The sequence below is a fragment of the Spea bombifrons genome, chromosome 1 (genome assembly GCF_027358695.1).
Source record: "Spea bombifrons isolate aSpeBom1 chromosome 1, aSpeBom1.2.pri, whole genome shotgun sequence".
In the NCBI taxonomy this organism is placed as follows: Eukaryota; Metazoa; Chordata; class Amphibia; order Anura; family Pelobatidae; genus Spea; species Spea bombifrons.
In genome coordinates, this window is record NC_071087.1 from 152,740,201 (window position 1) to 152,762,368 (window position 22,168).

Here is a 22,168-nt window from a genome sequence, read left to right on the forward strand (position 1 = left end):
AATGCTACAAAATAATCACAAAAAAATTAACAGTTTTGCCTGAAGAAGGATACATTATTTCCACACTTTCAAACCCTGTTATTAAAAATGATCCAGTGACCCGGGTGCCAGTAACTTGGAATTTTAAATTACACTCTTATCCCTAGATCTGTCAGTAAATATCTAAGTTTATGTGACTGGGAAGGTCAGAAAGCCAGAGTCTGATTCTTTGAGTAAATATTAACCTTGCAAAATGTAAATAAAAAAACATTCTGTCTGTAAATGCATGGCTATTTTCTCTTCGGTATCAGGCAACTGTGAATACACAGACACACACTTTAACATACCCAGATACTCAAACTAACAAATCCAGACACACACACTAACACACCCAAAGATACATGTTCACACACACTAGCATACCCAGGCAAGCACATACTAACATACCTAGATAAACACAGTAACATACCAAAAGACACATGTTCACACACTAAAATACCCCCAAGCTTACAAACATACCCAGAGACACATGCTAACATACCCAAACACACTCTTTCACTAACATACCCAGACACACACTAACACACCCAAAGACACATGTTCACACAATAAAATATTAACGTATACAAATATACCCAGACAAAGACACATCCTCACACACATATTAACATACCCAGACACACACAATCTAACCAATCCTTGCAATTTACAGGACTTAAAGGATCTGCTACTAAAGTTTTGGTACAGATACCACAGCAAACCTTCAGAGGTCTAGCGGAGTCCATGCCTCGATGGGTCAGGGCTGTTTTGGCAGCAAAAGAGGGAACCTACACAATATTAGGCTGGTGGCCATAATGTTATGGCTGATCTCAATATATATCCCTATACTGTAATTGTTGCATAAATATAAACTACAAATAGGAGATAAACTTGTTCTTTTGTTATTGCACTTGGATGCAGAAATTGTTGAAAATGTCCGGGACTCCCAGGCAAAAAAATTGACACTCTGTCACTCAAAAGGTTAAAAGTGGAGTGCTGAGATATTTCAGGATCATATCCCTATGCCCAATAAAAAGTAAGTGGAGCGGAGGGGGCATAGGCAGTGCTGCCCTGGGGGTAGGCCTAGGGCAGTGCCCAAGGTAAGTACGCCACTGGTCTAAACCGTTGCAAGTCTAAACTCTAAATCATTATAAGATCAAAGCAAAGTTCTGGGACATCCAAATGGATCAAACTAATTGACAATTGAATTATGTTACATAAGTCGTACAACTATTGCAGAGCTTCTCATTTCGTTTCTGGCCCATTCATTTTTTTGCGCAAAAAATATAAAAATCTAAATTTTTAATTTAGAAACGAAATTCAGTGCCCAGTGCCCACAGTCATTCTTATTCACTCTCTCACACTCACTCGCTCATACTCTCATTCTCACTCGCTCTCACGATCTCTAAATGTTTCCCTAGCTTCTCTGCCAACCACTTCCACTTCTGCATTTTCTTGTTCTTCATCTTCTCTCTTTTATCTTTTCTCTTCTGTCTTCAGCTGCATCACCAAGGACATAACCTGGCGCAAACTTTTGCCAAATGGCGGCATTTCCGGTGATGTCCTTTTGCCCGATCCTCCTGTTGGGGTGGAGGACATCACTGGAAGTGCTGCAATTTTGACAGACGTTGACCTTTTGGTGACCTTTTGAAGGATCAGACATAACTTGAAGAATCAGACATAACCTGGAGAATCGGGTGGGAGGACACCACTGGAAACGCCAATATTTTGGTGGAAGTTTGCACCAGGTTATGTCCGTGGAGATGCGGATGAAGAGAGAACATAAAAGAGAGACAATGAAGCAAAAGTGGAAGTCGTGAGCAGAGAAGGTAGGGAAACAATTAGAGAGAGTGAGAGAGCGTGTGAACGAGAATGACAGAGTGAGAGAGAGTGCTTCGTTTTTGTCCGCTTCATGAGGGGTCTGCCCTCATTTTCATGGCTTCATACGAAATACGAATTTGCCAAAATTCAGTCACTTGCTATTCGTACGAATCCCAATGCACAAGTCTACTATGTGTGGTATGTTGAATTGAGCAGTGATGCCATACTGATATAAACAAAATCAATTAAAACTCTATTCCTTATCCATATAAAAGAAAAAAATACTAAACAGTAAAAATGTATTTCTAAAATCTAACGCCTAGCTACTTCTGCACCACATAAAAAGGATACGTATAATGTTAGATGTAATGACTGCTAGCTGATTCTTTTTTCTTCATTATACCTAATGAGTTGTTATTATAGTTCAAAGTAAAAAAAAAAAAAATCTGTTTTGTTATTTTTCTTACATTTTATATTTAACTCTAAAAGCTAAGAGCTAAGTCAATTGCAAACAAGAACGCAATCAATGGCTGGTTACAACTGGCCTCCATGTCTGCTAATCCATGTGATAAGCGAGTATTGTCTTTTAATGGAACCTTATATTCTGTTTATATTCAGTTAATGAATGACAGTTTGCATTATATATGGGGTGCAGTTAAGCCTTGCTTCGTAAACAGTCACAATGGCCAGAATACATTATATCCTACGACTGAGTCTAGTGTTATGTTTTATAACGTGTGCTGTATCTGGACCCAACAGGGAGAGGTAAGCTGACTTTATCTTTACTTGAGATACTGAATATAAATTTACAAAATCCATAAATTAAGAAATAGTAATGTTAATGTGAAACGCTAGAATCCCCTGCTGTTCTATGCATAGGACTATTGTTTTTATTGAATGACTTGGAACCAGTGGAGGACTGGCAAGTGTGGAGGATTGTCCTTTTGGATTGTTAAGATTTAAATGATATTTTACTTGCAATTCCACATGTTCCAGCCCCTCACGGAGGTTTAGACAGGACTGTATATAGCCCACATCGAGAACACTGTCTGCAAAAGGTGCTTTGGGCTTCTTTATTTCTTGGCCACTTGGCTAGACTTGTCCCTCAAGCTGAATGCAGCCAGTCCTCCCCAGCTTGGAATCATCTGAGGAGTATATTGAGTACACTGGAAATTTCCAGAAGTTCCCTGAAAGTTGGAGTTTGTGGGTGAAGTCAAGAGGTTATTTAGCATCGTTTTCGTGTGTTTTTAGTGCACCCACGCAAATTATATATTCTAATATTCTTTACTCTCAAGTTTATAGCATAAATTGTTAACTCTTTTATTATGTGTTTTCGTCTCCAAAAAAACTAACAAAAAAAAACGTATTTTATTCAGGCTGACAAGAGAAGCCAATGCACCACCTCCAACAGACTGCGTGCTGAGCTCCTGGGGCAAATGGAGTGAATGCGATCCCTGCACAAACCTCCGGGTAACTCACCCACGACTGTAAAGAGCGGAAAACATAGGGGTGCAAACAAAATACTGAGATTTGACTTCAGGAACACATAAAAGTGTTATTTCACTTAGAAAAAGCATTAACTGTTTGTCAGTATGCTAGCCACTCTTTTGTATTTGTTTAGATCCGACCCATCTACTCTACCGATTGTTCCTGATATAGAGAATTCAGACCATAATCCGTTCTTTGTGTTTTCTTAAGACAGGATAGCCATATTCCTATCACATGGACGTTTAAATTCCCTCATTGTATTAGCCTCTACCACTTCTGCTGGGAGGCTGTTCCAATTAATCTACCACCCTCTCAGCAAAATAAAACTTCCATGCGTTACAAGCTCAGTTTTAGCTTCTGGCCTCTTGACTAGGTGGGACAGTGTGTTCTTTTCTATGGTCCCTGTATATATATATATATATATATATATATATATATATATATATGCATGTACTGTTAGTTTGCCTATAAGTTGGCACAGTCAGGTCGTATATAACGCCAGATGCCAAATGCGTTGTAACACTCACTCTTCTTACATTAAAGCATCGATCTCGTAGCATTGAGAAGTTTGGTCAGTATGGAGGACTTCGCTGTCTGAGTTCATTGGGAGAATCTCAGCTCTGCAAACCAAGCAAACCTTGCAAGGAAGCCCGCATTGACTGTGGAAATGATTTTGAGTGTGAATCAGGTAATTATTATCTTTCTTTATCAAACAATGCCTCAACAACCTTGTAAGACTTACTTTTATCCTTTGCTTAATCTTTATTTATTTTTTTATTTAACAGTAATATTGTCGTTTTAAAGGACCGTTCTACTGTTTTTCTAACGGGAAAGTACCCATACATTTTGTAAACATTGAGGACGGGAAGAAAGATAGTACAGTATATAAAATGTTTATTGCATGAATAAATGAATGAAAGGCTATATACTGTCTTTCTTTCCGTGCCCAGCAGTTACTAAAACAATTTGGTTTATGCCAGTGGTTTGCCTTTATCACTGATTTGTTTGTGTTACGACCATACCTGGGAACTTCTGGGCTCCGGCTACCCGGAGCTTTCCCTTGCGGGACGCGGCCAGGACTGCACACTGACGTCGCTGGGCGGTCCCGCTGATGTCGGTGGGCGGTCCCACTGATGTTAATGGGCGTTCCCACTGACATCAGCGACATTCCTGTTAACATCGGGGGCGTTCCCTATGACGTCAGCGGGAAACAACCCCAATTAAAGGAAAAATGGGCGGGGAGCGAGGATTCGGGTCTTGACCCAGAGAACCAGAGGAGAGTTCCCAGGTATAGTTATTGCACCATATGTACAGTGATTTTTTTTTTATTATTAAAATTCATTATTTTCAATAAGCCTGATTAGGGTTATAGTGGATTTTGATAAATTGTCCTTTGTCCTCTAACTCACAGGTAGATGTATAAAGAGAAGATTATTGTGTAATATCGATAACGACTGTGGAGATCATTCAGACGAGTTATGCGAAGATGATCAAGAACCAAAGTCACCTTGTCGCAGCATGGACATCGAGTTGTCAGAAATAGGAAGGGTTGCAGGAAATGGGTGTGTATGATGCAGAACAGTACTAAAAAAAATTAAATGTTTTTCTATAAGCATTACATTTTTTTTAAAAAAAATGGGTTTGTTTATCTCCTTTTGAGACCCTTCATTTTTTTTCCTGTGGCCCTGAATAACCACAATCGGACATGTTGTCTCTGTAAGTCAGTTTGTTATGTTACATACTACTTGTTATGTCCTGTCCACGCATTGTACAGCGCTACGGAATTTGATGGCGCTATATAAAACAATAAATAATAATAATTGTGTCACAAAGTAAAGCATCCTTCACGTGACATATCAGTCAGTAGAGAATAGTCACTATCATCATGGGCTGATACACACATGTTGGGGTCAAAATGTTTTGAGTTTGTATTTCTCATTTGCGCAAGCTGTGTACACTTTATAGCAGGTAAAACTGTAAAACAATGTGCGTTTTTTTATATATTGCACTTTTAAAATATTTTTATCATACTAAATGATTATATGGATAAATAAGACAGAATTCAATTACGGTTGGAATAGCAGAAATGTTGAAAAATGCCTTTGTCATTAAGGGGTTAAATTATTATTTTTTTTGCCCACATAGAATAAAAACATTTATAAGTATATTCTAATTCCTTTTAGTTTGAACATTTTGGGCATGAGCTCCAGGAGAAACCCTTTTGACAACGAATACTTTAACGGTGTTTGCGAAAGAGTTCGGGATGGTAACACAAAAACATATTACCGCAAACCATGGAATGTCGCAAATCTAGTTTATCAGGTAAGGAAATGAAAACTTATAGAGAACAGAATTTTATACAAATTACACCATGCTTCTCTTCCTCACTAAAGCTGGTACCATGGATATAAACATAATATAGAGTTAAGGTTGTCAGCAGGACCAGACATTTTCATGTATTTCTGTCAATAGTATCCTATTATTTCTATGAATTTACACATATTTGTGTTATATACACGTTTTAGAATGCTCACACGTTTGACCTTTTTGTTTTTCTTCTAAGACTAAGGCTGACAAGTCGTTTACCACCGAGATCTATGAAGATTCTATTGAACTGCTAACAAAAATCATTCAAGAAACGACGCAGGAATTCCAAGCGTCGTTGTCTCTAAAAGTGACTTCAACAGAAGCGAATGACACGTCGGTTACTGGAAGTCTGGGAATAAACACATCAAGGAATGAAAGCATACAGGCTATCAAACAATATGCAAAAACTGGGGTACAATTATCTAATTATTTATGATAAATCAAAAATGAATTAATACAAACAAAATCTGCCATTGCCTTCTGAGATACCTGAGGAATCATTGCATTAGAAATACACATACTTATGGCTGATAACAATACAGCCCAGTTTGAGGTCAGTCCTGTCTTACCTACAGAGTTTGGGTCATACGAGCTGTCCTCAGTTTTGAACACTCACTCATCTTCATATTCATTGAGTACTGTCAAGTTGAACTCTGCTCACCTACTTCAATGGGGACTCGAGTCTGTAGAAAAACATGGACATAGTTGCACCTCCAATCTCCTTACCAACAATTTGTCTGTAAATGGCAGGTTTTAACTTTTAGTGAAGATTTATATTGCTGTTCTAGCTTTCGCCTTGCAGGTTTTGAGTAATTAACTTGGGGCCCTCATGTCAGCAAATACCTTAATGACTTCAGTCCAAATGACATCATTGCAGACATTAAGTGAAGGCTCTGTAGGGATCATGGCGAATTCTCATGTTCTACCCAATAACTCACAACAAATGTTCCAAAAAACTAAGGGTTCCATCAAATCAAGGTCCAAGATAACAAAACGTTCACCTTGGTAAACCCATGTTTCGAGGGTAATACGTTCTAAATCTTTAGCAGATCATTTTTGTCCCATGGAGTGCATGTTCTAACTCTCTAAACTGCAGGTTCCAACTCAATTTCAACATTAACATCTTGAAAGTAAAATATCCATGTATACATCAAGTGCCTTTCATATATTTTTTCTAATGACATCTTTTTCTTTTTCAAATTGTTTCCTCATATAGAAAAAAACATTTATTAAAGTATCAGGAACGTTGCAGTTGGCCAGCTATCATATGAGGACTCGAGGTGTTATGTTGTCTTCTTCTTTTCTTGATGATTTAAAAACTCTTCCGACCACATACGAAAAAGCAGAATATTATTCATTTTTGGAGATGTATGGAACCCATTATGCATTGTCTGGAATACTTGGGGGGAAATATGAACTGGTATACGTTCTGGATTCAACAACTTTAAAAGCAAAAGGTATGGTCATTTCATTCTTTTCATTATTTATCTGCATTCTATTGTGTTCTAGTAAAAATCTAAAGGTTCCATTGTCTTCTTTCTGCAGCCCACTTTTTCTCTGATATTTCTGTTTCTCTTGACATTTCTATATGCTTTATCTACAGACATTACAACCAAAGATGTGACAGAATGCCTTGGATATGATCTTGGCCTGAGCGTGGCAAGTGAAGGAATTGAAGCGAAGGCTCAAATAAAAAACCCGAAATGCAGCAAAGTTTTGTCTTATGAAGAAGGTAGGCCTTCGAAGCTACTTACTACCATAATTATGAGAGGAACACAATTTGTTAATTAAAGCCAGTGCCAAGCCTTGTTAAGAAACATAAGTGATGTGTTCCTCTTTCTCACATGCCCAAAAACCTTGGGTGGCTTCTATTTTAGTATAGACACATGCTACATATAACACGCCATACATTTTATGGGTGTGATTAGATGCAAAAATAACGAACAAAGCGCCAGCTTAGACCATATCAGTAAAAAGCAAGGCGAAAGCAGCTATCCCGCACGGGTGCTCAAGCAACAAGGAGCATCCACTCCAACACTGATATCAATCAGAGAAAGGAACACCGGCACTCCACAAAGACAGAAGTAATCAAATTAATGTATAATGTAAAAAATATGTTTTATTTGGATGCTTGATCCCATATATATAAAAATATGATGTAGAACAAAATATATATCCACCTCTACATTTATACTATGTCATTGCATTTCTCCTCCATTGACATATAAATCCTCCTATAATTTGTTTATGAATTTGAGTGTTTTAGGTGATGATTTGTAATCCCTATTCATTCCTTTGAAAACCTGATACTAGAAGCATTATTTCAAATACCTATGCATTCTATAGAAACGGTAGATTATGTAACTATTAAACTGAAACGCAAAAATAATGATTAAAGACTGATAGAGAGCATATTATAAATACATTTGTAGTGAATGCATTGATATTTTTTTATTTTATTTTCCCTATTTTATACTTTGTCTGGAAATGCCCGGGTATTTCTGTACACAGAAACCAATGTAAATGAGGAAAAATGTAACATACAAACAATATCAAAAGATCATATAATAGTTACTCATTACAAAATGACTCTTACTTGTATAATAATCATATAATATGGACAGTAGGGGGCAGTGTTGTATACTCCTGACACTTAAATAGACTTAAACAAGAGCGTGCCAATTACAATATTGACTAATGCAACATTGATTGCGTATATACAGTTTCCTCAGTGAAGAGTTTTTGATTTGCTTAAAAAGAAAAGGGAAATATATATAAAATAGTGTGTGTATATACTGTATTTGTATAGTTTTCCAGTGAGAGCGCTTTGATGTATGTTATTGAATAATATAAGCATGCATAAAAGTGAGGTGTTAGCGTGTGTGAGTGTACGATGTTGGTGTGTGTGTTATCGTATGGCATTTGTGTGAGTGTATATGGTAGCATATATCGTTAGTGTGTGTATTAGTGTATGGTGTTATCATTCATGATCATATAGTATTGGAGTATGCGTGTCTGCTACTGTGTTGCTATATATTACAGCGTGTATTTTAGTGCATGGTGTTGGCATGAGTGTGTATATGTCAGTTTTATGGTGTTGAAAAGTAAGGGGTGAGCATACGGATAGCGGTGTCTGGTTTATGGAGAGGAGGAGCAGGGAAAGAATATGTCTGTGTAGATATGTGTAATATGTGTTTAATATGTGGTGTTAGAGCTTGCGTGTTAGTATAGCTGTACGGCAAGAAAAGTTAAGGATACAGCGCGAGTGTGACTCCAAGTGCAATATGTGTATACATTTATATAAAGAGATAACCCACTATCAAGTAATGAATTAATAATATATATTCCCAAACTCTAAAGCGCTAAATACATTCTTAGATCCTGTCTACTTCACCAAGGGCATGAATGGTAATTTTCAAGAATATTAACTCTTTCAGTGCTGAAGTGTTTACTTATTAATAGATTAGATATCACGCAGCATGCATACATAAATACCTAATATAATATAATAATATATATATATATATATATATATATATACAATATAGTATCAATATGAAGAAAAAAACACAATTCAATGATATAAACAATTCAGAAAATACATAATATGTAAAAAAAAAAAAAAAAAAAATCTTTGAAAAAGTTGATCTACCAAAGATAATACTACAACCCTAACATACAAGGCCAATCACAGTATAGAACAATTCATTGGCGAAAGAGGATTGGAAACATTACTTCACAGAAAAATAAAGTTATAGTAAATATAAGAAATATACATAAAATATTATATATATTTATAAATAAAAAATAATTTTAAATAACTCTTTAGTCCTCTAAAATGCTTATAATTCAAAATCGATGTTTAAACCTTGCAGGTTCAGGGAACATCCATCCATAGTTTCTGCCCTATCCCGATCCTTAATATAAGTTATTATTTCTAGTACCACAAATACAGTGTAGCTGCCTGATATTATTGATGTCTAGCTCTTTAATAATTGTTAGGCGGTACACTTTTTGTTTTAAGGTGGTTGCTGTCCCTAAGGGGTTTTTTTTCCAATTAGCGTTCCTCCCAGAGTTTCCCATAGTATCTTTTGGGGGACTCATTTGGTGAGACCTTACTTATTCCCCAAGATACCTTCTTCAAGAGAAAATACACAAAATACTAATTCATAAGCAAACAGTTCTAGAATCAAAATGTCTTTTACAAAAGAACATAAGAGTATTTACAAGTAAATGGAAATGTTCTCTTTTTTATGTTTTCAACATTTCCTCTCCATTTTCTCACTTTTACCCATTTTTTCATGATCGCATACAGGCATTATATGGAAAAGAGATGTTTGATCACTGCAAAGAAACACCATTTCACCCTTTGTATATAATTATGATTGTCCTCTTGTAGAAATTTCTACATTGTTTTATAAAACATTTACATTTCTAGGAAACACACTTAAATCCGGTGTGATCGAGAACGTAATATCTTTCGTCGAGGGAGGAACATTAAGTACTGCAACAGGTCTCGATGAAAAGCTTGGCAAGACAAACAAAGACGTCGGTGTGGAGGACTTTGTTAAATGGGCTTCATCCATAGTCGATTCTCCGGTTCTGATAAAACAAAAGGTGCAGTTTTAATTTTTCAACTAAAATTATTTGCGTGATTATGCATGTTCTAAAAGTAGATTATTTGGCAAATTAAAGTGCAATATCATTCCTAGTCCTAAAATATGTTACAGATCAGCTGAGCGTGAAGTCTAAGGGCTGAGGGAGCAGGTGGCTGCAAGTAGCTCCAAAAACTTGAGGTTTCCTTCTTGTTTTTTGAGAATCTGGATGACAATGCTCTGGGTTGCAGCCCTTCAGCCACACCTAGTGATGCCCCTTATGCTTTATATGTCTTAAATATAAGCACATTATTACCAGGACCCTATTATTCAAGGCAGTTGGCTCCCATTTCTAGAATGCTTTTTAGATGCTTAAATCCCAAATTATCTTGATGATTGGTTCTACGAGATGAACTCTAAGGCTGCATTTTTACTTTATTTTTTACTTTATTTTTACAAAACATGTCACTAGGGATGTCCTACCAAACCTGATTACCCTACTATAAAAGATAACATACCGTAAATAGAAATACATTTCTCACAATATCAGGCTCATTTGGTACCATCTGGCTTTATTTCTAATTACGTTTTGTTATTTTATTCTTATATGTACAGCCAGCTCCAATTTACACCCTTATTCCGCCTGACATGAAAGATGCCTATATAAAGTCACGGAACTTAGAACGAGCGATCGAAGATTATCTCGATGAACACAGTGTGTGCAAGTGTCATCCTTGTCAAAATGGCGGCACGGCGATGGTCATAGATGGTGAATGTCTGTGTAAATGTCCCGAATATTTTACCGGAGTGGCGTGCCAGACAGTGAAGTCAGACCTGTACAAAGGTAATAAAGTATGCAGGCGTGATCAGTCCTTAAATCACATAGCATAAACTGTCAAATATAATTGCATGTTTTACGTTATATCTTTTCCCATGAGTGTTATATAATTTCAATATAAATGTGTGCATTGAAAACCCCTTATCTGACTTTTACCATGTATAGCTCTAGTCACAAATGGTAGAGTTTCATTGAGCTGGTAGTCAAGACAAGCTTCTCAGGCCAACTATCGCAAATTACCAACATAGTTATATATTAAAGATCGTGTTTACCTTTTCTTCCAGCTGAGTGACAATTTACTTCTGCTTTTTCACTTACGTGATGCCATCTTTATTTTTCCTACCTATGGGAGAGTGTCGGTGACACAGTGTCGGGGAGAGAAACTTGTATTTCTTATGTGCTTTGATCAGCTTTCACTGATCTCCGCCAAAGAAAGTGTGAGCCTCTCTCCCCTAGTGTATGGCGGCCAACAGTCTCCTATAGAAAGGCTTTGTCTAGGAGACCCTCCAAAGAGAGTCCCAGGGCTGAACTGCTACTTTTGTCAAACACAGCACTTCACCTTGTAGGGAAGGTGTAATATTTAATACATAATTTGAGATATCTCCCCTTTAATGATAAAATCACGTGTCTAGCCTGCGTTATACAGAATATGCGCCTCGCTTTAGCTGCTTCATAAACATTACCCATTTTTTCCGACAGCTTCAAGAGGAGCTTTCACCATTTAAGTTTTCAAAACAATTGTGCAGTCTTCTTTTTTTAGAACAGTTTTGGTTTTTGCATTATATAATGTTTTCAATTAGCCGCATCATAGTCATTTGAATGTTTTTTTTTCTAGATCTTTTATTTCAGCCCTATCACCCCGACAAAAACCCTAGGTCCTTACCACACTCATCATACACCCTTATCCCCACCTTTTTAAGTGTACGGCAATCCCAAATCTAAGACAAGGACTAATTAAGGTCTGAATCTTTACATCAGGAAGAACTGGACTAGATGGGCTGAATGGTTCTTATCTGCCATAAAAGTCTATGTTTCTGTGTCTTGTGGTAAACAATAGAGTGGCTCAGTCTTAATCATCCAGGCTGACTCTCCAAGTAATTAAAGTCCATAGAGGACAAGTAAGAACCTCTATAACATAGTGGTAAAGAGCCCAGTATGGTGTTTTTAGCAAGGAAAGTCACCCAAAATATCACACAACTGCCAAAAACGACTGTATATTACTGTAATGCTGAAAATATTTCCTTTTAATGTGACTATCCTTTTCAGCTCATTTCTGTGAAAAATCATAAGGCCAACTGTCAGCAAATGAAGAGTTACATTTACAGACAGGACCAAATATTTTTAATTTTTTACAGAAAAATATTTATACCCATAAGAACGAAACCCAATTTTAGAAAAAACATCTAAAATCTATGGGACTTTTTCTACAAGGTGTATACATTTTGCTTGATCGCTCCAGCTATCACGGCTGATTTCATACCTTGGAGGTCCAGGCTACCCAGGAGCTAGCCATGAATGATTGGCCACGTGATTGGCCAAAAGATAAAACTGTATGGGAGTGTGTAGAGAGTGGGCACGACTAAACAACACTGAGAATGAGCTCAGTCACCCAGAGATCAAAGGAAGCAGCGCTTTACCCAGAGACTCCAGGTAAAACCTAGAGAGTTCCTAGGCGTTCTCATTTCCAGACCTCTAAAGACTTAATCTTCAGGCCCAGAGAGTGGCATTAGGCTCCAGCCATTATCCATAGAAGTTCTTCCTGTGTGTTTCATGTGACACTACTGTGGTTACCTGCCGTATGATAGTACTGGTGATATTAAAAGCCTTTTTGTTTTCTTACAGGGCAACCCAAACCTATTGATGGAAACTGGGGTTGCTGGTCTCCTTCGTCATCATGCCTTAACGGTGAAATAACCCTAACACGCCAATGCAACAATCCACCTCCGCAAGCAAATGGTAAAGATTGCGATGGCGAAAGAAGAAGAACCGTGCCATGTTAAGAACAAAGTTTTTTTCTTACCGCCAATAAAATTAAAAAATTGAGAACTGTAGAAAGTTTTAGTTGCCATATATGAATAAAAATAAATGGATTTTCAGAAATGTGTTTTGTCTTTTAACCAAAATGAGCTGGTTTTCTAGTAATTCAACTAGAAATACTATACTATACGCCTTGCAAGCCAGCTCAGGCTTGTGTGAGAGATTCAGGGTCTCTAACGAGAACCCTCCCAGACTCAAATGCAGAAATTACTCCAATAGATTTCATTAGGAGCCCTTTCTTGTCAGTGACTAGCTCATTTTAGCCAAAACTAGAATAAATTATGAAGTTTGGAGGGACCATTATGCTGCTGCTCTGGACTTGTCTTCAGCAGGTAGCTTTTTTATTTGTCTTTTTTTTTACATAAATGCATATTAAATAACTTAATAGTACTTTAAAATCGATTTCTTTTTTGGTGGATCTGTACCTTTAAGATAATTACATTATTTCTGATCTAGGCATAAGACTACAGCACATTCACAGTACATAGACTTGTTCTTTTTGTGCTATACATTAAAAGTATATTTCACCCATCATATGCACTTTAATGGTCCCAAATGGTTGTCCCTGCAGAGTCCCTCATATGTATTTGTCACTTTCTCCATCCTCCACCAAAATGGCTGCATATGGCTAGATACGCATGGGCAATTGTGTGAGTATGGCAACCAAGCCTGTGTATGACTATTCCTCCCTTATTTTCGCTTGAATTTGATTAGATAATGATAGTTCTGCCACCTTGTGCCACGTATCTCACTTTTCCTATGATAAAATGATATCTTATTGTTAACCTAATGTCTTACAAAAAATGATACCGATGAATAATAGTTTTAATAAATATTTACTGTGTGTTCAAAAAAAATATATAAATATATATATAAATATATATATATACCATATATATATATATATATATATATATATATATATATATATATATATATATATATATACACACACATATTGCCCTTATCATGGATAATGACACGAACAGTTTTCTTTGTTAAACAGAAATTATTGCAACAAAAAAAAAAAAGTAAAACGGGAAATTGAAAATACTGTTATAAATACATAGATATGGCATGCATAGTTGTAATGTGAAAGGAAATCCATGATGTTGCTTATGACAGCAGCGCATAGCACTAGGGAAATTCGGACTCTGGCTCATGATTTTCTTTTAAATAAATATAGGAAATGTTATAAATAGTAATCTTTAAGGTTTCTAAACATAGTACTCGTTAGTCGAATGTGTAATAATTATATTTATATTTGCATCCTGCATGAAGACTCAATTCTTAAAGATTTTAATGTAACTAACTATAATTTACAAAAACTCACTACATTATGTGCTTTTCAGCCTTTTGGCTAAAATCGAGTGAGACCCTGTAAGACTGAGAGCTTGGTCCTCTGGCTTGGAGGCCGAGCGCATGACGTGTATGGGGAGGATCCAGTGGATACATCCCCGCCTGCTGAGGATCTCATGGGTCCCCAGGGGTCAGCTACTCCCCGCATTACCTGGAAAACTGAGGCGTTCCTGGCACCTGTGGGCTTTAAAGCCCAGACAGTCCCTTGACTCCATGCTGAGTTATATCCTTGTACACAGAGACAAAGAGTTATAATATATTCCTTGCCCACCCTACCCCTACCGATATTATCAGACTTCCTGGCTTTCGAACCTTGGCTTCCTGTTTTGACCCTGCAGATTGGACTGGCCACGATTTTTCTTACCCCCTCATCTGTTGCCGCATTCTGGACTTTAATATTTAGTTATTTGGTTCTCTGCCACTGGGTTCCACAAATAGGGAAGCTCCCGTTACAGTAGTGTCCTTTGGCTCCTGTCTCTCCTCGAAGACTTCAGTTGACACTCATGAGGGGGGACGAAAAGATCCAAACCTCCTTCAGCTGAGAAGGGAAGGAAGGTTTGGCTTTTCCTATCAGTTTTTCCACAGTGACGTTTAGTGAGTGATTTTTAAATTACCTCCCCACACAGAAGCATTAGCAACAATGAAACAAGGAGCTTTCTGTTTGAAGATTTTTGGTTTACAAGTAAAGGGCTATACCTTATTCATTTAACTAAAATATTTAACTAAATAAATATATACACACATACATACATACATACACACTATACTTGTATAATAAGTTAAACATACTACACCTCCTAAATGCCGGCGCTTTATAAATAAATGTAATGTAATCTCATTTACAATATAAATGGAAATAATGAAAGTGTAATCCAAAACTCATGGAGAGATGGAACACTGTGGATACGGAGACCACATACAAAGTAGCCAGGCATCCGCATAATTGGGCCTTTTATGTTTAAGTGCCTAGCTTGACACCAATGTCTTTTAGTATAATTTGACATTAAAATAATATTCCTATGAGAGATCTGCTGTTTATTTCTCTAAAAACGAAATACAATTAAAAGGAAATTGATGATATTTTTAACAATAAAATGCAGTGAAAAAAGGAAAATTAAAGAGGAACCAAACGCCTCATGACCAGAGGTTGCTCATAGGTCAGAGGAGTGTTGACAAAATTCTCTCCCATGGGCAAGTCCAGCCAAGTGCCCCAGTAGTAACTAAGCAGCCCTGGCTTTTTTAGGTAAGTGGCCACCAAACGACATATGTGTGTGCAGTATTGGTAAGTATGAACCCCCTTTGGCCACCGCACAACCAGCATTTGCCCAGTGTGTTACATGGTCGGGCCAGGCCTAGAAGACAACATGCTCAACATACACTCTCCAGTCCTGTCCAAAAACTATTTAAAGAAAGGGATGACTCAGAGACCCTACATAGGGAACAGAGAAAGGTTCCAGTCAGGATATAAATGCTGTCTAAAGTCTTTGATACTCTTGGCACCCTAGTGGTTATTATATGTGGGTAATTTCACATTCAAAAAAAGTTTTTTAAATAAAAGTAACCCAGGGGGCAATAGCACAATAACCTCTTGCCAGCCTTCCCCTATAATATGGCAATACGTCCGACATATATTGTATGTTTTTTTCCTGTAATACTTTGGTTTAGTGAATTCCCGGGGTAACCACATCTAGTTTTTACTGCGGCACAAACACACACACACATGCTGATTTTATGATAATGGTGAATGCATCGCAAACAAAAAAGGGGAAGTGTTTAATGATAGCGACAGATCTTATGCATGGAATAATTACTAAACTACGGCAGTACATGTTCATTACTCGCACGATCACTATTGGTGTCAGAATGGTAAGTTAGTATGCATTTTCCTTTAACTTAAATGGATTTTATGGGATAAATAACTGACTTGGTGAATTTTTTGCCTAATGCAGTTTGCAAAAACCATTCCAAAATAGCTTGCACAGCAGGAAAACGATAGACTGGGTAAGAATCAAAAAAGAAACCAAAGGCTGGCCAGTAATCAATATAGCGCAAGTGTTTTTACTGTCCATTATATTTAAATCTCAGGGTATGCAGAAGTTGTCCTGAGATATAATTTTTTTAAATTTGAGTTGTAATGTGCTAGCTGAGCTGTCTTAACGTTATATTTGATAAAGAAAAATAATATTATTCTAATTATGATTTTAACTGTTTATTTTTTTGTGGCAAGCCAATAAACACAGCAGAAAAATGTATACATTTTCACTACAAAAACTCCCCGTAAGGGATATTGCATTAGGTATGTATGTATAATATATGTATTTATTCATGTGCTTGGCTGCTTATTTGCTTATTTGGTCATGTATTTTGATCTGGGCTATCACATTGTAACCAGTGTATTTCATCGATTTTTCGTTTGCTCTTAACCAATATATAAATGAATGCAGTTAAAATAAAAAACTGTCAGTAAGAATTCAAATAGTCTCGACTTTTTTCCCCGATGTAAAGAACAGGAGTGGGCTGGCCCGGGGGGCAATTTCCACCTGGGTTACTCCACAATTTCTTAAAAAAGGGCCAGTCAAACTTGCACCGGCCTGCTTGCGGAGATGAAGCATGACGGGGTCGCATAATGCCATGTTATGTGACTCAGTAGAGGTAAAAGCCTCAGAGAAGCTAAAGGGATGAGGTGAGAGAGGGAGGAAGGAAGGCAAGGAGGGAGGGAGAGGGGGGTAAGGGAGAGAGGCAGGGAGATAGTGAGAGAGATGAATAGAGTTAGAGACGGAATATGTATGTATGTCAGTATGAGTGTGTAGGTGTCAGTGTTAAAATAAATGTGTATATGCAGGTGTTAGCATAACACTGTTAGCATAAATGCATATGTAGGGTGTATGTGCTAGCACAAGTGTGTAGTGTGTGTGTGTTAGCATGAGTGTGTGTGTTACCACGAGTGTGCGCTACAATTAATGTGTTAGTGTGTGTATAAATATGAGTGCCAATGTGTATGTTAGTTATGGGGGGGGTCAAAGGCCTAGGCTTTACCTGGCCCAAGGCCAGAAGGTGCCAGCTCTCCCCTGGCAAAGACTCATACTTTAATCAGTCTTTGGACTCATCTTAGATCCAGATGGCTTTATGTCTATGCCATGCATCAACGTTTAACTTTTTTTTAATTTGAGAATGTCATTTCAGCGGCAAGGGGGTTTCAGCACTCTGTATAGTAAGACTATGGGTGGACACCATTTAATATAGAGGCATTGATCCTGTAGCTACTTCCTAAATCTCTCATCCACAGGGAGATTGTACTTCTATAAAAACAAAAATCTTCTCTAAAAACATATATTCCAACTCACGGAAAAAAAGATTAAATTAAAGTAGAATTATTATCTTTGCCCCTGAATTCTAAGTTCTACATGATGGTCTTTAACAAGCACATCCAGCAGTTTCCCGAATCAGGGTTGATTTGTTTAAAAAAAAAAAAAAAAAAGGTATCAGGCAAGTAACATGTTCAGGTTCGTCACATTTTGATGTACTATGGGTATTGAAGCCTTTTCTTAAGGTCTTATGTGACTCTCTATTCGGGTTGAAGAGAAAGACTCAATGTCCCTAAAAACCTGAAACCTCAGCTAAGCTGACCCTTGAAAGGAGCTCTATATTCTTGAAAAAAAAAAACGGGAATTATTTACCACTCACAACTTGTGGTATACCTGCTGCCATTACAGAGGAGTTAGAGTTTGTAGGTTTGCATAATACATTGAACAATCAATACACTAGTCCTTTGTTATAATGTTCTCACAATACCAACCAGTGTTGTCTCATGCAAAATGAACACACAAAATGTTCTGCAGTATGATGTGAAAGACTGTGATGCATTCTGTTAACTCATTTTTTTTTTTAACAAGAGGAAGGATCTAAGGATTTGCTGATCGTAGATGTTGTAGGGCTGCCATAGCTAGCACAGATGTTGCCGGATCACTAAGTAGCATTTGTGAATTCAATGCGCACTTCCATTCTATCGTAAAATTTCAGGCTGAAAGCTCAAGGGAAGGCTACAGAAACATAGAATTTGACGGTAGATATGAACCATTCGGCCCAACCAGTCTGCCCATTTTTCCTTGTGTAAAGCCTCAAACCTTAATCAGTTTTAAATTGCATGTTTAAATTCCCTAACTGTATTATGGGAGTCTGTTTCATTTATCCACCACCCTCTCATTAAGTTACAGCTTTGCCATCTAAGCCTTGTTCATTTTCCCTCCTGTACTTTGTTAAATCCCAATATAAATGTAAATGTTTCTATCACATCCCCTCTCTCTTCTTTCCTTCAAGCTATACATTTTGGTTTCCCTTAGTATTTCCTGATATATTTTATCTTGCTAAACGCTCACCATTTTAGTAACTCCCATCCGAAGTAGATGGGAAGCTGCCTCCTTTAAATAAAAACTCTAAATGTAAAAATCCTGGTGTCTGGCATTCGCTAATCTGCATTGTATTTTATAAAATATGCTAATTAAAAGACTTTTGCATTTTTTTGGATTCATACAAATTGCAAAATTACCGAATTTTGGTAGCGCTGTCATTTTGTCCTAATTTGAACTCAGGGCAATATGGCTGCAGTCCTCTTCTTGGTTATAATATTACATATGTGCTGTAACCAGATATTCATATCCTCTTTCAATACAATTCCATCAAGCTTCCAAAGCTTCAAGCATTCCCTAAATAATGATAAACTGTCACTTACTGGCATAACATCATTCATACACACTAAATTCACCAGCTTTCTCTGTTGCATCAGAATAAAATAGGATCTGTCACCTCCATTAAAATGATTCATTAATACTATCTATATTTATTGATTAATAATATCAAATAGTATTTCTGTTAACACTTAAACCGTCAGCATGGAGCCATTGATTCTTGCTCGTGCCGACAGGAGAGACTCCATGGAGTCTTATGACAGCCTGATCTCCTGTTACAACGGGGAACGGTCCTGGTGCAAAGGCCATAGGACGTACTATTACTTCCTTATAGTCATCTAGCACATGATTCTTAGATGGTAATATGTCGTTAAATGGTTAATAAATGTTTTACTCGTGTGAATGTTGCTTTAAGAAGTTCCTACTTACTTTACTTTCCAGCTTCCCTTTTTAAACCAGTTCCTTTTTTAAAAAGATTGTTCCTTTATTTTGCTTGTATCTCCTTTGGCAAACTGTGCTATTTCTTTCAACATATAAAAGCCTTCTTGGAAACAAGCTGAAAATATAAAAGATGAATGTTAAATATTAAGCAAAGATACATTTCCCTTAGTAGAAAAAAAAGAAGATCTTTGTACACCGTGTGTCCTGGTAAAATGTAAGTACTGTAGTATATTTATTGTATTGTCATAAAGGTCATGTCTGCAAATGCTGGTTGTGCCCGGAGTGCGGATATTCTAAACTCCCTACTGGGATTATCTTTAAAACAAGTAGTTGAGGACCCAACTCGTAAGGAGGCCATATTGGATTTAGTGTTCACAAAGGGAGATTAGTTAACAGATATTTCTGTAGGTGAAAGTTTGGGATCTAGTGATCATCAGTCTGTGTGGTTTAATATCCGAACAGTGACTGAGTCACACCACACAAAAACAAAAGTTTGAGATTTTAGGAAAGCTGACTTTTCTAAAATGAGAATATGTGTAGAGGAGTCGTCATCAGACTGGGACAATTTAAATGGTGTTCAGGAGAAATGGGATTAATTAAAAGTTGTATTATTGAAGATAACAGAAAATTGTATTAGGCTGGTCAGTAAGAGTTAAAAATTAAAGAAACCGCTGTGGTACTCTGCAGAAGTGGCCAAAATTGTAAAAGGCAAGAAGTTAGCCTTTAGTAGATACAAAAATACCCAAAGTGAGGAAGATAGACAGATCTATAAAATTAGGCAGAAAGAGGCAAAAAAAGTTATAAGATCTGCCAAATCACATGCAGAAGAGAGAATTGCCCCCAAAAAGGGAGTTACGACGTTTTTTAGATATATGAATGAGAAAAGGAAAGTAAAACAAGGATTAGTTAGATTAAAAACGAAAGAAGGAATGTATAAGATGATAAAGGTCTAGCTGACTGTCTCAATGAATATTTCTGTTCAGTTTTTACAGATGAAAATGAGGGAATGGGTCCTCAATCAGGGAAAAATTTAAAGTCATTTGAAATATGTGAGTTTATCGAGGCGGAGGTTCAACTTCAGTTGTCTAAGGCAAAGACAAATACGTCGATGGGGCCTGATGGGATACACCCCAAGTTATTAAAAGAGCTTGGTGGTGACCCAGCAAAACCTTTAACAGATTTATTTAACAAATCATTGGTAACGGGAGTCGCCCCAGGGTCTTGGAAATTAGCGAATGTTGTGCCCAGTCACAAAAAAGGCAGTAGGGAGAAGTCGGGCAACTACAGGCCCGTAAGTCTTACATCTGTAGTGGGTAAATTAATGGAAACAATGTTAAAAGAAAGGATTGCTGAACATCTGAAGTCACATGGGTTTCAAGATCAAAAACAACATGGGTTTTCCTCAGGAAGATCATGCCAAACAAATCTTACTGATTTTTTTGATTGGGTGACTAAAGTAATTGATCAAGGTGGTGCAGTAGACATTGCGTATCTGGATTTCCGTAAGGCCTTTGACGCCGTGCCACGTAGAAGACTTATAAATAAACTGCAATCTCTGGGTTTAGATCCCAATGTTGTTGAACGGATTAGGCAGTGGCTGAGTGACAGACAACAGAGGGTTGTAGTCAATGGCGTATATTCAGAACAAGGTCTTGTTACCAGTGGGGTACCTCAGGAATCTGTACATGGACCCATTCTCTTTAATATTTTTATTAGTGATATTGCAGAAGGTCTTGATGGAAAGGTATGTCTTTTTGCTGACGACCTAACAACAGGATTAAAGTTCCTGGAGGGAGAAGCCAAATGGCAAATTATTTAGGTAAACTGGAAAAATGGTCAGAGCTGTGGCAACTGGCATTTAATGTGGATAAATGCAAAGTAATGCAACTAGGGCATAAAAACCCAAGGGCAGAGTATAGACTATTTGGTACTGTCCTAACCTCAACGTGCGGGGAAAGGGATTTAGGGGTAATTATTTCTGAGGATTTAAAGGTAGGCAGACAATGCAGTAGAGCAGCAGGTAATGCTAGCAGAATGCTTGGTTGTATAGCGAGAGGTATTAGCAGTAGAAAGAGGGAAGAGCTCATGCCGTTGTACAGAGGACCGCTGAGACCTCACTTGGAGTATTGTGTATAGTACTGGAGACCAGATCTCCAGAAGGATATAGATATGTTGGAGAACGTTCAGAGAAGGGCTACTAAAATGGTTTATGGATTACAGGATAAAACTTACCAGGGCAGGTTAAAGGATCTTAGCCTATATAGCCTGAAAGAAAGACATGACAGGGGGGATATGATAGAAACATTTAAATACTTAAAGGGAATCAACAAGATAAAAGAAGAGAGTTTTATTTATTTAAGAGAAATACTACCACAACAAGAGGACATAGTCATAAGCTAAAGGGGCAAAGGTTTTAAGGTAACATCAGGAAATATTACTTTACGTAGTGGACGCATGGAATAGCCTTCCAGCAGAAGTGGTAGATGTTAAAATAGTAAAGACATTAAAGCAAGCATGGG

General features: G+C 37.2%; 1 protein-coding gene across 1 annotated transcript; it reads left to right on the forward strand.

Moving 5' to 3' along the window:
- The first annotated feature begins 2,516 nt into the window (after nucleotides 1-2,516).
- Nucleotides 2,517-13,259, forward strand: LOC128464640 (complement component C9-like). The gene is made up of 11 exons (XM_053448107.1): nucleotides 2,517-2,604; nucleotides 3,225-3,309; nucleotides 3,871-4,015; nucleotides 4,739-4,889; nucleotides 5,511-5,649; nucleotides 5,891-6,106; nucleotides 6,911-7,151; nucleotides 7,298-7,426; nucleotides 10,133-10,311; nucleotides 10,905-11,133; nucleotides 12,970-13,259. The coding sequence occupies exons 1-11, from the start codon at nucleotides 2,522-2,524 to the stop codon at nucleotides 13,125-13,127; spliced, it is 1,755 nt and encodes a 584-aa protein (XP_053304082.1). The 5' UTR covers nucleotides 2,517-2,521; the 3' UTR covers nucleotides 13,128-13,259.
- The last annotated feature ends 8,909 nt before the right edge of the window (nucleotides 13,260-22,168 follow it).